The 15,548-nt window shown below is 43.0% G+C and overlaps 1 protein-coding gene across 4 annotated transcripts in view; it reads right to left on the bottom strand.

Moving 5' to 3' along the window:
- The window catches only part of HSDL2 (hydroxysteroid dehydrogenase like 2), a 97,791-nt gene extending 83,988 nt beyond the window's left edge, over window positions 1-13,803 (bottom strand). For 2 of the 4 annotated variants that reach the window (XM_054500535.1, XM_054500536.1), the window contains exon 1: window positions 13,633-13,789. Coding sequence is in view for 2 of the 4 variants with exons in the window: in XM_054500533.1 (XP_054356508.1) it covers window positions 13,491-13,507 (17 nt within the window). In the remaining 2 variants the exon portion in view is untranslated. Of the gene's footprint in view, window positions 1-13,490 lie in introns of all 4 variants that reach the window. The other 2 variants (XM_054500533.1, XM_054500534.1) reach the window with 2 other exon arrangements.
- Between the last annotated feature and the right edge of the window lie 1,745 nt (window positions 13,804-15,548).

Genomic DNA, 15,548 nt, shown 5'->3' with positions numbered 1-15,548 from the left:
AAGTGCTACAGCAATTCTCAAAAGAGCTAAGAGATTTGTTTTCACTTTAATCGCTGTGATCATGGGCCTAATTACAGTCACTGCAGTGGCCACCACTGCCAGAGTGGCATTACACCAATCTATTCAAGTGGCTTATTTTGTTAATGATTGGCAAGCCAATTCCACCCAAATGTGGAATTCTCAACAGGGCATTGATCAAAAATTAGCTAATCAAATTAATGATTTAAGACAGTCTGTTATTTGGCTTGGAGATTGGCTAATGAGTCTCGAATATCGCATGCAAATGCAGTGTGATTGGAATACTTCTGATTTCTGTATCACACCATATTCCTACAACAAGACTGATGAGTAATGGGAAATGGTCAAAGGACACCTGCTGGGTAGGGAAGATAATTTATCCTTGGACATAATTAAAGAAAAAAATTTTTGAAGCCTCTCAAGCTTATTTATCCGTTGTGCCTGGAGCTGAGGCGTTAGGTCAGGTGGCAGAAAGTCTTTCTGGACTAAACCCCACGACTTGGATTAAGTCTATTGGGGGCTCCACTGTGGTAAATTTTGGAATCATGTTTCTCTGTTTAATCGGCTTTTTAGTGTGCCAGACCAGTCAACGAATCCTGCGTCAAAACCGAGAGAACGAACAAGCCTTCATCGCCGTGGCTCATTTACATAAAAAGAAAGGGAGAGATGTTACGGGAAGTCTGGGACCCCCCCAATGGAGGGACCAGCTGGAACCATGGCAGAGGAATATAAATTGTGAAGATTTCATGGGCATTTATCAGTTCCCAAATAATACTTTTATAATTTCTTATGCCTGTCTTTACTTTAACCTTTTAATCCTGTTATCTTTGTAAGCTGAGGATGTACGTCACCTCAGTACCACTGTGATAATTGTGTTAACTGTACAAATTGATTGTAAACATGTGTTTGAACAATATGAAATCAGCACACCTTGAAAAAGAATAGAATAACAGCGATTTTTAGGGAATAAGGGAAGACAACCATAAGGTCTGACTGCCTGCGGGGTCAGGCAAAAAGAGCCATATTTTTCTTCTTGCAGAGAGCCTATAAATGGATGTGCAAATAGGAGAGATATTGCTAAATTCTTCTCCTAGCAAGGAATATTAATATTAATACCCTGGGAAAGGAATGCATTCCTGGGGGCAGGTCTATCAACGGCCACTCTGGGAATGTCTGTCTTATGCAGTTGAGAAAAGGAGTGAGGGAGTGAGATATGCTCTGGTCTCCTGCAGTGCCCTCAGGCTTTCTAGGGTGAGGGAAAACTCTGCCCCGTTAAATTTGTGGTCAGACCGGTTCTCTGCTCTGGAACCCTGTTTTCTGTTGTTTAAGATGTTTATCAAGACAATACGTGCACCGCTGAACACAGACCCTTATCAGTGGTTCTGCTTTTTCCCTTTGTCCTGTTCCCTCAGAAGCCTGTGATCTTTGTTAGACCCTTATTAGTAGTTCTGCTTTTTGCCCTTTGAAGCATGTGATCTTTGTACCTACTCCCTGTTCTTACACCTCCCCCTCTTTTGAAACTCTTAATAAAAACTTGCTGGTCTGAATCTCAGGCAGGCATCACAGTCCTACTGATATGTGATGTCACCCCTGGAGGCCCAGCTGTAAAATTCCTCTCTTTGTACTGTCTCTCTTTATTTCTCAGCTGGCCGACACTTACGGAAAATAGAAAGAACCTATGTTGAAATATTGGGGGCAGGTTTCCCCAATACCTTCTCTTGCAAAGTTCCTATTAATTGGTTTTGCCCATTTTTCTTTTCTTTTTTTTTTTTGAGACAGAGTTTTGCTCTTGTCGCCCAGGCTGCAGCTCACTGCAACCTCCGCCTCCTGGGTTCAAGCGATTCTCGTGCGTCAGCCTCCCAAGTAGCTGGGATTACAGGCATGTGCCACTACACCCAGCTGATTTTGTATTTTTAGCAGAGACAGGGTTTCTCCATTTTGGTTGGGCTGGTCTTGAACTCCTGACCTCAGGTGATCCACCTGCCTCCACCTCCCAACGTGCTGGGATTACAGGCGTGAGCCACCAAGCCTGGCTGGTTTTGCCCGTTTTTCTATAAATAAGGTTAACTTTTTTCTTATTGACTCATACAAGTCTATAAATTACATACATTTCAGTATCTTTTCATTTGTGGCTTGCTTTTTCACTATTTTTATAGTGTCTTTTGATTAGCAGAAATTCTTTATCATTAGAGATAGGGTCTTGCTGTGTCACCCAGGCTGAAGTGCAGTGGCTGAATCACAACTCAGTATAACCTCCTATTCCTGGGATCACAATCCTCCTGTCTCAGCCTCCCAAGTAGCTGGAACTACAGGTGCATGCCAACATGCCTGGTTAATTTAATTTTTTTATTTTTTCGGGGGGACAGGGTCTTGCTATGCTGCCCAGGCTCATCTTTAATTCCTGGCCTCAAGAGATTCTCCTGCCTCAGCCTCCCAAAGCAGTGGGATTATAGAAAATTATTATTATTTTTTTTGCAGATGGAGTCTTACTCTGTCACCCAGATTGAAGTGTAGTGGCGTGATCTTGGCTCACTGCAACCTCTGTCTCCTGGGTTCAAGTGATTCTCCTGCCTCAGCCTCCCAAACAGTTGGGATTACAGGCATGTGCCACCACGCCTGGCTAATTTTTTGTATTTTTAGTAGAGACAGGATTTCACCATGTTGGCCAGGCTGGTCTTGAACTCCTGACCTCAAGTGATCTGCCCACCTTGGCCTCCCAAAGTGATGGGATTACAGGCGTGAGTCACTGCGTCCAGCCTAGAAAATAAGTTAATGTTAAAGAATTTATAATTCTTTTCTTTTATGGCCAGGGCTTTGGGAATCTTAAGAAATTCTTTTTTTCCTGTAAGTGTATTAATTTGTATTTCCAAAGTTTTATGGTTTACCCTTTAAAGTTTGGTCTTGAGGCCGGGTGTGGTAGCTCAGACCTATAATCCTAGTACTTTGGGAGGCCGTGATGGAAGGATCAATTGAGCCCAGGAGTTGAAGACTAGCCTGGGCAACATGGTGAGACCCTGTCTCTACAAAAAATTAAAAAATTAGCCCAGTGTAGTGGTTTGCACCTATAGTCCCAACTACTCAGGAGGCTGAGGTGAGAGGATTGCTTGAGCCCAGGAGGTGGAGGCTGCAGTGAGCCATGATCATGTCACTGCACTCCAGCTTGGTGACAGAGCAAGACCCTGTCTCTAAATAGATAAATTAATAAGTTTGGTCTTTAATCTACCTGGAATTAATTTTTGTGTATGAACTGAAGTAAGGGACTAATACATTTTTTCCCTATATAGATAACCAACTGTCCAAGTCTGAAATGCCCATCTTTCCCACAGCGCTTCAGTATCAGCTCTGCCATAAACTGAATGTCCATAAATATACATATATCTGCTTTTGGACTCTCTATTCTGTTCCACTAATCTACGTGACCACACTGCCTTAATTAAAACAGCTTTATCAGTCTTAATAACTGATAAGGCAAGTAATTCCAATTTATTCTTCTTCAAAAGTTTCTTGTCTATATTTGGACCTTTAATTTTCCACATATATTTTATTTTTTACTTTATTTATTTATTTATTTATTTATTTTGAGACAGAGTCTCACTCTCTCGCCCAGGCTGGAGTGCAGTGGCATGATCTTGGCTCACTGCAACCTCAGCCTCCTGGGTTCAAGTGATTCTCCTGCCTCAGCCTCCTGAGTAGCTGGAACTACAGGTATGCACCACCATGACTGGCTATTTTTTGAATTTTTAGTAGAGACAGGGTTTGCCATGTTGGCCAGGCTGGTCTCGAATTCCTGCCCTCAAGTGATCCACCAGCCTCGGCTTCCCAAAGTGCTGGGATTACAGGCATAAGCTACCACGCCCGGCCCACATGTATTTTAGAATCTCATTATCTAACTGGTCAAGTGAAATCAGTTGAGATTTTGATAGAAATTACATTAAGTCTATAATTCAAAGTGAAAGAATTGACATCTTTGTGACAGTGAGTGTTCTAATCCATGAACATGGTATAACTCCATTTAGGTCTTTCTAATGTTTTTCATTGTGATATAATTTCCTACAGAAAGGTATTATACATCTTTTGTTGGCTTTATTCCTAGGTACTCCATTGTTTTTAACTTTTTCCAACTTTTTATTTGTAAATAATTCAAACTTACAGTTGCAAGAATAATTGTAGTACAAAAAAAAACTCACATACCCTTCACCCAGATTCATATATTGTTAATATTTTACCCCAGTGATTTAGCATTTGTGCTCATTTTCTCTCCTTCTCCCTTTCTCCTTCTCTATATCTTATTTTCTCCAAACCACTTAAGAGTGATTTGAGGCCAGGTGCAGTGGCTCATGCCTATAATCCCAGCAGTTTGGGAGACCAAGACGGGGGATCACTTGAGCCCAGAAGTTGAAACCAGCCAGGGCAACATAGTGAGACCCTGTCTCTACAAAATTAAAAAATTAGCCATGTGTGGCATTGCACACCTGTAGTCCCAGCTACTGGGGAGGCTGTCAGGAAGACTGTTTGAGCCCAAAGTTTGAGGCTGCAGTGAGCCATGATTACACCATTGTACTCTAACCTGGGAAACAGAGACTGACCCTGTTTCAAAAAAAAAAAAGTGATCTGAATACATCAAAGCTTGGTCTCTCATGTATCTACTTTCACAGTATTTTAATTTTGTCAATTGACTCAATAATGCCCTTTAGAGCATTTTTTCCTTCCACTACAGGACCCAGTTTAGGGTAGTGCTTTTAATTGACATATCTCTTTAGTCTCTGTTAATCTAGAACATTTTTGCAGCCTCTTCTGTCTTTTATGATACTGACCTTTTGAAAAATACAGTCTGCACTCCTTTTTAAAAAAATATAATGATCCTTACTTTTTTTTTCCAAGATGGAGTCACACTCTGTTGCCCAGGTTAAAGTGGAGTGGCACAATCTCAGCTCACTGCAACCTCCACCTCCCAGGTTCAAGCAATTCTCCTGCCTCAGCCTCCTGAGTAGCTGGGATTACAGGCATGCACCACCACACCTGGCTAATTTTTTTTTTTATATTTCTAGCAGTGACAGGGTTTCACCATGGTCTTGGACTCCTGACCTTGTGATCCACCCACCCAGGCTCCCAGAGTGCTGGGATTACAGGTGTGAGCTACCACACCTCGCCTATTTATTTTTATTTATTTATTTTTTTTGAGACAGAGTCTAGATCTGTCTCCCAGGCTGGAGTGCAGTGGCGTGATCTTGGCTCACTACAACCTCTGCCTCCCAGGTTCAAGTGATTCTCCTGCCTCAGCCTCCCGAGTAGCTGGGATTACAGGCACGCGCCACCATGCCCAGCTAATTTTTCTATTTTTAGTAGAGACGGCATTTCACCATGTTGGTCAGGCTGTTCTTGAACTCCTGACCTCGTGATCTGCCCGCCTCGGCCTCCCAAAGTGCTGGGGTTACAGGCATGAGCCACTGCACCCAGCTTTTTTTTTTTCTGAGACAGGGTCTTGCCCTGTCACCCAGGCTGAAGTACAGTGGTGCAATCACAGCTCACTGCAGCCTTGACCTCCTGGACTCAAGCAAGTCTCCCACCTCAGCCTCCTGAGTAGCTGGGACTACAGGCACGCATCATCAAGCCCGGCTAATTTTTTTATGTTTTGCACAGACAGGGTCTCACTATATTGGCCAGCCTGGTCTTGAACACTTGGGCTCAAGTGATTCTCCTGTCTTGGCCTTGCAAAATGCTGGGATTACAAACATGAGCCACCACCCCTGGCTGAATGCTCATTTTGGATTCAACTGATATTTCTTCATGATTAGATTCCAGTTATGCATTTCCAACCAGAACATGTGATACTGTGTTTTCCTCAGTATATCCCATAGGGCAGCAGACAACATCCATCCGTACTCACTTTATAATGTTAATTTTTATCATCTAACCATAGTATTACCATATTTCTCCACTGCACAGTTACTATTCCTTCCCTTGCAACCAATAAACAATCAGTGCAAAAACGAAGACTCTTTTTATTATGGAATTTTCAAATACATTTAAAAAACCAGAAAAGAGTATAATAAGCTTCCATGTTTATTCAACTACTAAATTGTGAAAGCAATCATCAGAAAGCAAATCCCGGGTAGGCATGGTGGCTCACACCTATAATCTCAGCACTTTGGGAGGCCAAGGTGAGCAGATAGCTTTAGCCCTGAAGTTTGAGACCAGCCTGGGCAACATGGAGAAACCCCATTTCTACTAAAAAATAGAAAAATTAGCCAGGCATGTGGTACACACCCATAGTCCCAGCTACTCAGGAAGCTGAGGTTGGAGGATCACCCGAGCCCATGACACGGAGGCTGCAGTGAGATGATTTCACGCCACTGCACTCCAGCCTGAACCACAGAGTGAGACCCTGTTTCAAAAAAAAAGAAGAAACCAAATCCCAGAGGTTATATACTTTCACCTAAGAACACTTCAGTATTTACTTTTCTAACAGATAAAAACTTTTAAAATACCAATGTCATTATTATACCCAAGAAAATTAACAAAAATTTCTCAATATTACTCAATATCTATGTTCAAACTTTTATAACTATCTCAGTTTTTCTTATGCTTGGCCTGATCAAATCAGGATCCAATAAGGACCTCACATTACATCTGGTTGTTATACCTTGAGTTTCTCTTTTAATCACTGCCAGCTTCCCTTCTACTCTTTATGCCATTTATTTGCTAGAATATACATCATATGTCCTGTAGTGGAGTCCATATCTGGGATTTTGAACTTCTCATTTTTATTGCCATGTACTATATACTTCTTGCAGATTTTTGCTCGTGTAGACATCTAACTTACTATTATTTTTTGAGAGAGTCTCCCTTTGTCACCCAGGCTGGTGTGCAATGGCACAATCACAGATTACTGGAGACTTGACCTTCCCAGCTCAACTAATCCTCCCACCTAAGCCTCCTGAATAGCTAGGATCACGGGTATGCATCACCATGCTTGGCTAATTTTTTTTTTTTTTTGGTAGAGACAGAGTCTTACTGTGTTGCCCAGGGTGGTCTTGAACTCCTGGGCTCAAGCGGTCCTCCCACCTTGGCCTCTCAAAATGCTGGGATTACAGGCATGAGCCACCATGCCAAGCTCAAAATTATTTTTATTTGTTGACTTTTATATATAGCAATTTTCTTAAACTTTTATTAATTATAATAATTCAGTTATACGTTATTTTGGTTTTCTGTGTAGGATAATTATATCATTGGCAAATAACGACAGCATTATTTATTTCATTATAATCCAAATACTTTTTCTGTCTTATACCTTATTTACTAAAGGTTACACTTCAGTCAGAAGAAAAGTGTTCCCAGATGGAAGGTCTGAAATTCAAGAAAATAGGAAAACCAAAGATATTGGTAAATAAGTACAGAAATCTTTTTTAGAAAGAGCACAATAATAATAAAATAATACTTGTGCGGTTAAAAAAGATAGAATTAAAATATATTATTACAAACCAGCCTGGGCAACATAGTGAGACCCCACCTTTACCAAAAAAATATTTTTTTAATTAGGTGAGGCCTAGGCATGGTGGTTCATGCCTGTAATCACAACACTTTGGGAGGCTGAGGTGGGTGGATTGCTTGGGCCCAAGTTTGAGACCAGCCTAGGCAACATAGCAAGACCATGTTTCTATTAAAAAATAATAATAATAAATTTAAAAAATTGGCCGGGCACGGTGCCTCACACCTGTAATCCCAGCTCTTTGGGAGGCCGAGGTGGGCAGATCACCTGAGGTCAGCTCGAGACCAGCCTGGCCAACATGGTGAAACCCCGTCTCTACTAAAAAATACAAAAATTGGCCAGGCGCAGTGGCTTACGCCTGTAATCCAAGCACTTTGGGAGGTTGAGGTGGGCGGATCACAAGGTCAGGAGTTTGAGACCAGCCTGACCAACATGGTGAAACTCCATCTCTACTAAAAATACAAAAAAAAAAAAAAAAAAAATCAGCCAGGCATGGTGGCAGGCGCCTGTCATCTCAGCTACTCGGGAGGCTGAAGCAGGAGAATTGCTTGAACCCTGGAGGTGGAGGCTGCAGTGAGCTGAGATCGTGCCACTGCACTCCAGCCTGGGCGACAGTGCAAGATTCCATCAAAAAAAAAAAAAAAATTAGCCAGGTGTGGTGGTGCATGCCTGTAATTCCAGCTACTCTGGACGCTGAGGCAGGAGAATCGCTTGAACCCGAGAGGCAGAGGTTGCAGTGAGCCTAGATCACGCCACTGCACTCCAGCCTGGGCGACAGAGCAAGACTCCATCTCAAAAAAATAAATAAATAAATAAAACTTAAAAACTTTTAAAAAAGAAGTCTGATCTCTTACCTATAGGTGACCAGCTTCGTTAATTTCTGGCCTATCATTTTTGTACTTTTTTCAAATATAAGCAAACATAAATATATATATTATATATATAAACATAAGCAAACATATATATTATATATATATAAAACACTCTATGTATGTGAAAAATTATCCCTTTTGTATACAAAAGGTAGTATACATAAAATATTAAAGTGGTTTTGTTGTTGTTGTTGTTGTTGTGTTTTTCTTTTGACACTCTTGCACAAGTTTTTCACTACTGCAAGCAAGGCTATAGACAGGTCGTGGTGACCTAGCCTGCAGAAATGAACTCCAGACACCCCTGAGCAAGGTTAAAAGAAGAAAAACAATTTCCTTTACTGTCTCTCTTGTACTATTAGATATGACTATGTTTGCCAATGCTGGTACTTAGTAAGATTTGCAAAGTTCCTGTTTTTCTTTCGATGCAGCTGCTAGGCCACTGGCTATGCAAGGCCACAGGTTAGTGCCAGGTCAGCAGTTATGCTATGGATTACGTGACTTGTCACTGTAAAATTTACTGCCTTTGTTTTGATCTTGTATGCTGGCCTATATAAAAGCTAAACTCTGTTTTTGTTCAAAGCTCAGCTTTTTGGATGTGAATCCACTGAGCCAGTGCGTACCTTAAATAAACATCCTCCTGTCTTCCCAATATCGGTCTCTCTGGTCCTCAGTTTACCGCAACAGCCTCAACAGCTCATGGCAGCCTCAACCTCCTGGGCTCAAGTGATTCACCTCAGCCTCCCAAGTAGCTGGGACCACAGGCTAAAGTGATGTTTAATGTAAGTATTTACAAGAAAATGTCCCGACTATTGCTGTAAAAAAAGCCATATCTCTTTGCTTTGAGTATAGCTTGATTGATTCCCAGTAGGAGAAAGGGTATTTTCTTCCTCACTCAGAGTCTCTGGCATTGGCAGAAAAAAAAGCAAACATAACCCTGATCTGTGCCAGTAAGGAAGTCCTCCAGCTCCAAAGCATTAGTACCAGAATATAGAAGGCAAGAGCACTTCAAAGAAGGCTCCAAATTTCTTAGTATTATTGGTAGATGGCTAAAACTTGCTAATGAAGAGCTAACTTACAGTTTAATTTACTAAAATTCTCTGGTACCCCAAAATCAGGTAAAAGTGCTGAAATTTTTACTAAAAGGAAGAACATCTGTTTCCAAAAAACTATACAAATTATTCTAAAGTTCATTTGGAAAAATAAATACCCAAGTATAACCAGGAAAATTCTGAAAAATAATCCAAATGTGGTGGGAACTAGCTTTCCCACATATTAAAACATTTTATAAAACTAGAGCAATTAAAATTGTTTGGGCTGGGTAGAGTGGCTCACATCTGTAATCCTAGCACTTCGGGGGCTGAGGCAGGAAGATCACTTGAGCCCAGGAGTTTGAGACCAGCCTGGGCAACAAAGTGAGACTCCTCTACAAAAAAAATTTTAAAAAATAGCCAGGCATTATGGCGCATGTCTATAGTCCCACCTAATTGGGAAGATGAGCTGGGAGGACTGCTTAAGCCCAGGAGATCAAGGCTGCAATGACCTATGATGGTGCCAGTGCACCCCAGCCTGGGTGACAGAGCGAGGCCCTGTCTCAAGTAATTAATTAAGTAAACAGTTTGGTACTGGTACATGAATAGAGACTAAAGTAGCAGAGCAGAAAGTCCAGAAACAGACCGCTATATGTACAAGAACTTAATATTCGACAGAGGTAGAATTTCGAACAGAAGAGAAAAGATTAACTATTAGGTCAATGCTGCTAGGACAAATGAGCAGCCATCTGAAGAAAAATCAAGTGGGCTTCCTAACTCATTTCCTGAAACAAATCTCAGAGGGATAAGAAATCTGACTATAAAAAATATAGACAATACAAATATATTTGAAAAATACAAAAATATAAGACCATAAAAATATTAGAAGAAAACTAATTATAAAAAGATCTGCCCAGGCATGGTGGCTCACACCTGTAATCCCAGCATGTTGGGATGCCGAGTCAGGAGGATTACTTGAGGTCAGGAGTTTGAGACCAGCCTGGCCAACATGGTGAAACCCCATCTCTACTAAAATTACAAAAATTAGCCAGGCATGGTGGTGTGCACCTGCAATCCCAGCTACTTGTGAGGCTAAGTCAGGAGAATCACTTAAACCTGGGAGGCAGAGGTTGCAGTGAAACGAGATCGCACCACTGCACTCAAGCCTGGGCAGCAGAGCAAGATTCCACAGAAAGAAAGAAAGAAAGAAAGAAAGAAAAGAAGAAAGGAAGGAAGGAAGGAAGGAAGGAAAGGAAAGAAGAAAGAAAGGAAGAAAGAAAGAAAGAAAGAAAGATCTTGGTTTAACTCAAAGGCTTACAGAGCAAGACTCTATCTCAAAAAAAAAAAAAAGATCTTGGTTTAACTCAAAGGGCTTATCACAAAAATGCAAAAGCCTTAAGAGACGATAACTCTGGCTTCACAAAAACGTTTCTCCATATTAAATAAATAGTATAATCAAAGTCCAGATGCAACATGAAAAACTGTGGAAAATATTGGTAACGTGACAAAAGACAAATTTTTAAAATACACAGAGCCCTCAGAGATTAATCAAAAACCTCATTTGTTAAGCCAGACAAACATAAAGATACATAGATGGCTTTAAACCAGCGTTTCTCAACCTCTGCACTACTGACTTTTTGGACTACATAATTCTTTGTTGTACGGAATGCTTGTGAATTGTAGGATGTGCACCAGCATCCCTGTACTCTACTCACGAGATGCCATTAGCATCCCCATTCAATTGTGACTATCAAAAATGTCCTCAGATATTACCAAATGTCCCCTGGGGATCAAATTGTCCCTGGTTTAAATACACAAAGAGATCCAAATCCACACTTGTGATAAAATAAATGCAAATTTTAACAATAATGAGGTGACACTTTTTTCTCTAATTAGATTTTCATCATTAACTATTTTGCGGTTAGCCAACAAGTAGGATTGGGGATCTCATTTATCCTTTTGGGTGTGCAACCCTTCTGGAGGGTCATCTGGCAATATCTATCAAACTATAAAGTGCATTTACTCTTTTTTTCTTTTTGAGACAGAGTCTCACTCTCTCACCCAGGGTGGCGGGCAGGGCAGTGGCATGATCTCGGCTCAAGGTTCAAGCGGTTCTCCTGCCTCAGCCTCCTGAGTAGCTGGGATTACAGGTGCCCGCCACCAGGTCCAGCTAATTTTTGTATTTGTAATTTTTGTAATTTTGTAGTTTTAGCAGAGACGGGGTTTCACCATGTTGGCCAGGCTGGTCTCGAACTCTTGACCTCAAGTGATCCGCCCGCCTCAGCCTCCCAAAGTCCTGGGACTACAGGCGTGAGCCACTGTGCCCAGCCACATTTACTCTTTGATCCAGCAATTTCACTTCCAGGAGTTTATCCTACATATACACTTACATATGTGCAAATAGATAAATACAAGTATAATTATGGAAGCAAAAAGAGTATCCAAAAAACTGGAAACAGTCTAGTATTCAACAATAGGGAACAGGTTAAATAAACAAAGGTATATTCATATACAGGTTGAGCAAACCAAATCTGAAAATCTGAAATCCGAACACGTCTGGAACCAAGCATTTTGGATAATGGATACTCAAGCTGTTACAGAATATTATGCAACCATTAAAAAGGAGGAGGGGCCAGGCGCAGTGGCTTACGCCTGTAATCTCAGCACTTTGGGAGGCCAAGGCGGACGGATCACGAGGTCAGGAGATCAAGACTATCCTGGCTAACATGGTGAAACCACGTCTGTACTAAAAATACAAAAAAATCAGCAGGGCGTGGTGGCACGCGCCTGAAGTCCCAGCTACTCGGGAGGCTGAGGCAGGGAATTGCGGAAGGCGGAGGCTGCAGTGAGCCGAGATCACGCCACTGCACTCCAGACTGGAAGTCAGAGCGAGACTCCATCTCAAAAGAAAAAAAAAAGAGGCGGAAGATCTGCATGTTCTAAAAATGTATGTCCCTGAGCACAGCGGTGCATGCCTATAATCCTAAGTACTCTAGAGGCTAAGAACGGAGGAACATCAGCCTGGGAGTTCGAGGCTACAGGCCAGTCTGGGCAACATGGGAGACCCTGTCTTTAAAAAAAAAAAACAAAGAAAGAATGTCCTAAGACATACCAACTAAAAGTAGCAAGACCAAGAATAGAGTCTGCTGCTATTTTTAAGAAAGGGTGTGTGTTTGTGTGTGTGTGTGTGTGTGTGTGTGTATCTGGATGTATACAAAATATGTTCATACATGCACGAAACAGAAATTTTAGGGCTGGGGAGACTCACTTTTTACCCTATACTCTTTGAACTGTTTTAAGTCTTTGGCTATATGCCTGCATGTTTCAGGCAAACTGCAAAATCTGACAACACGTCACTCAACTCAAGATACCCAGACCTTACATAAACCAGAAAGTAGAATGGTGGTTGCCAATGTACGAGCGAGGTGGGGAAGAGGAGTTGTTTCATGGATAGAGTTTCAGCTTGCAGATGAAGTTCTGGAGATTGACTGCACAACGATATGAATCTACTTTACACTACTGAAGTGTACACTTAAAAAATGGTTAAGATGGGAAATTTTATACGTATTTTAACACAATTTTTTAAGGTGGAAAAAAATCCCCCAAAGATACCTATGTTTTAAGATCGGTTTAAATTGTTTCTAATTTGGAAATCATTTTTAAACACTCCATTATTACTCTAGATTGAGCGTCAGGAACAAGTGAAAACTCTTTAAACTCTGGAGCTGCTCCTGCGACCTTTCACCTAGAACTCACACGCATTCGGCCAGGCACGCACTCCTGCTAAACTCAGGGAGGGCCGGCACTGGGGGCGGCGTGGTGACTCCCCCTCGGCCCTTCACCCGTGGAAGAGGTTTCTACATTGCTGCCATCCTGTAATACAAAACTTTGTGTTCCTTTTCACGCGTTACCGCAGATTCTCGGTGCACAGCGCCCAGCGCGGACCAGAGCTCACAGCGTGCCCAGGCAGTATCCTTGACCTCCCACCGCCGGGCCGGCCAGCCCGGGCGATCCGCGGCGGCCCCACCGAGACGCGCCCTTCGCCCGACCGGGTCTCTCCCCGCGCCGCCCCCACCCCCTTACCCTGTGTTGGGTAACATGACTTTCGTAGATCAGAGGAGGTGGCGGCGACAGCGGCGGCGGCGGCGAGCAGAGAGCTAAAGCTGGACCGTCCCTCAGCATCTATCCCCGCCCCGGCCCCGCCCCTGCCCCCGCCCCCCGAGACCTGTGCGGGAACTGAGCGCTGAAAAGCCGGGATCGCCGAGTGCGCCTGCGTATGCAGTGGGCCTCCCGCGCCCCGTGTTCCTCTTCTTCGCCTCCCAGCCTGCCCTGAGAGCGGGCTCTCCGCGCAGGCGCTTTGAGGCACAACTCCGCCCCGCCCCCTCACTGGTCCTACGGTGACAATCAGCCTCCCGTCGGCGCCTAGCATCTGGGCAGCGTCAGCCGCTACGTCCACCTTTTCCCGGTCTCTAGGGGTTTCTCCTCGCGCCGCTGTGTTCCAGCGCCGGCTCTGAGCTGGGAGGGTGACTGAGCCCTGAGCTTGGGCCCTCCGAGAGGTGCTTTAGCTCTGGGTCTTCTTGCCCCTACGCCCGAGCCTGGCGCTCTCTCGGCCCCCTCTTAGGAACGCTAGCCCTGGGCAGAAACTGTCTTTGTGGCTGAAGTCGGCCAGCGTCGCGTTTCCACTCTCCCGCCGAATGTGGACCCCAGCCAGCCTCCCCTTGTGCATCGGTAGATAGCTTGTGTTAAGGCGCCAGCTTCTTGGAACAGAGCTCTCTGCAAAAGTCGCGCTGAAGGATTCATAGTCAAAAGCTGAACTTGCAGAAGTTTTGACTTCTGGAATGAGTGTTGAAATGAGATCAATTCTGACATTTAGTTTCGCTTTGGGGATTACGCTTTGGACTAACTCAGCTACTCTGATGAGCTAAAGACTGTAGTATATTTGAAGGAAGACACGAGGAACTGTTTTGTATTTTGTGGGGATAGAACAGGACCCTGAGGAGATTATTATATGAAGACTAGTTAAAGAAACTAGCCTGGAAATGGCTTATGTACTCTCTCCTTTGTTTTTGTTTTGTTTTTTGAGACGGAGTCTCGCTGTCGGCCACCGTGGAGTGCAGTGGCGCGGATCTCGGCCCATTGTAACCTCCTCCTCCGGGGTTCAAGTGATTCTCCTCCCTCAGCCTCCCGAGTAGCTGGGACTACAGGCATGCATCACCACGCCCGGCTAATTTTTTTGTGTTTTTAGTAGAGACGGCGTTTCACCATGTTGGTCTGGCTGATCTTGAGCTCCTGACCTCAAGATTCGCCCGCCTCGGCCTCCCAAAGTGCTGGGATTACAGGCGTGAGCCTCCGTGCCCGGCCTCTCTCCCCTTTGTTATGGGCCCTAAATGACTCTATTTCCTCCTGCATATCACCTGCCCGACTCCTGTAGGCATTTGAATTGATGATTCATGATATGGTCTTTAGAGGCTCCAGAGGAATTTGCAAATTATTAGCATCCACTAAGTGATTGCTGATTACCTGAGATACAGCAGGTCAAAAAGGACAAGGTCTCTGCCTATGGGAGGTATGAGTAGCCAGTGTGTTCTTTAGGACTGTTGTTAAGCATTAGGTGTTTTAAGAAGAGTGTTGATAGAGACTGTTAGATGAAAATATCTTACTCTCCTCTCATCCTTAGGAGCACTTGCTGAAGGGTGTATGTATCTGTCAAATAGAGTGAATTCTTAGTAATGGGGTGACATTTCCTTCATATCATCTAAAATGTTCTCTCCTTTTTGAAAGCCACAATATCCTCAGTCTGTTAGAGTTTCCTTTCTTGAATTTGTGTGCTTCTGTTTCCATTTGTTACAGAAAGAGAGCTCAACGAAGTAGCAAAACAAACAAAAAACCTTTCCCAATTTTTCAGTCATAACGATATTTTGTGAGCCTAAATACCTGTACTTATACTGTTTTTATACTTTGGGATGGCTTTCACAGAAGGCAAATTTATTCCTAAATTATTAGAGGTAGTTTTACTAAGCAAGTTTAAATCCATTGTATTCAGTACTTTGACTAGAGTTCATTTAAAGTGTGATTTGGAGTACCCATGACCTTCTACCCCATTACGTTGATTAACCTAGTGTTAGATTAATGCTAGAGGTG

The sequence above is a fragment of the Pongo pygmaeus genome, chromosome 13 (genome assembly GCF_028885625.2).
Source record: "Pongo pygmaeus isolate AG05252 chromosome 13, NHGRI_mPonPyg2-v2.0_pri, whole genome shotgun sequence".
In the NCBI taxonomy this organism is placed as follows: domain Eukaryota; kingdom Metazoa; phylum Chordata; class Mammalia; order Primates; family Hominidae; genus Pongo; species Pongo pygmaeus.
Note: the sequence above shows the minus strand (reverse complement) of the source record. Positions and strands in the feature narration are given on the sequence as shown.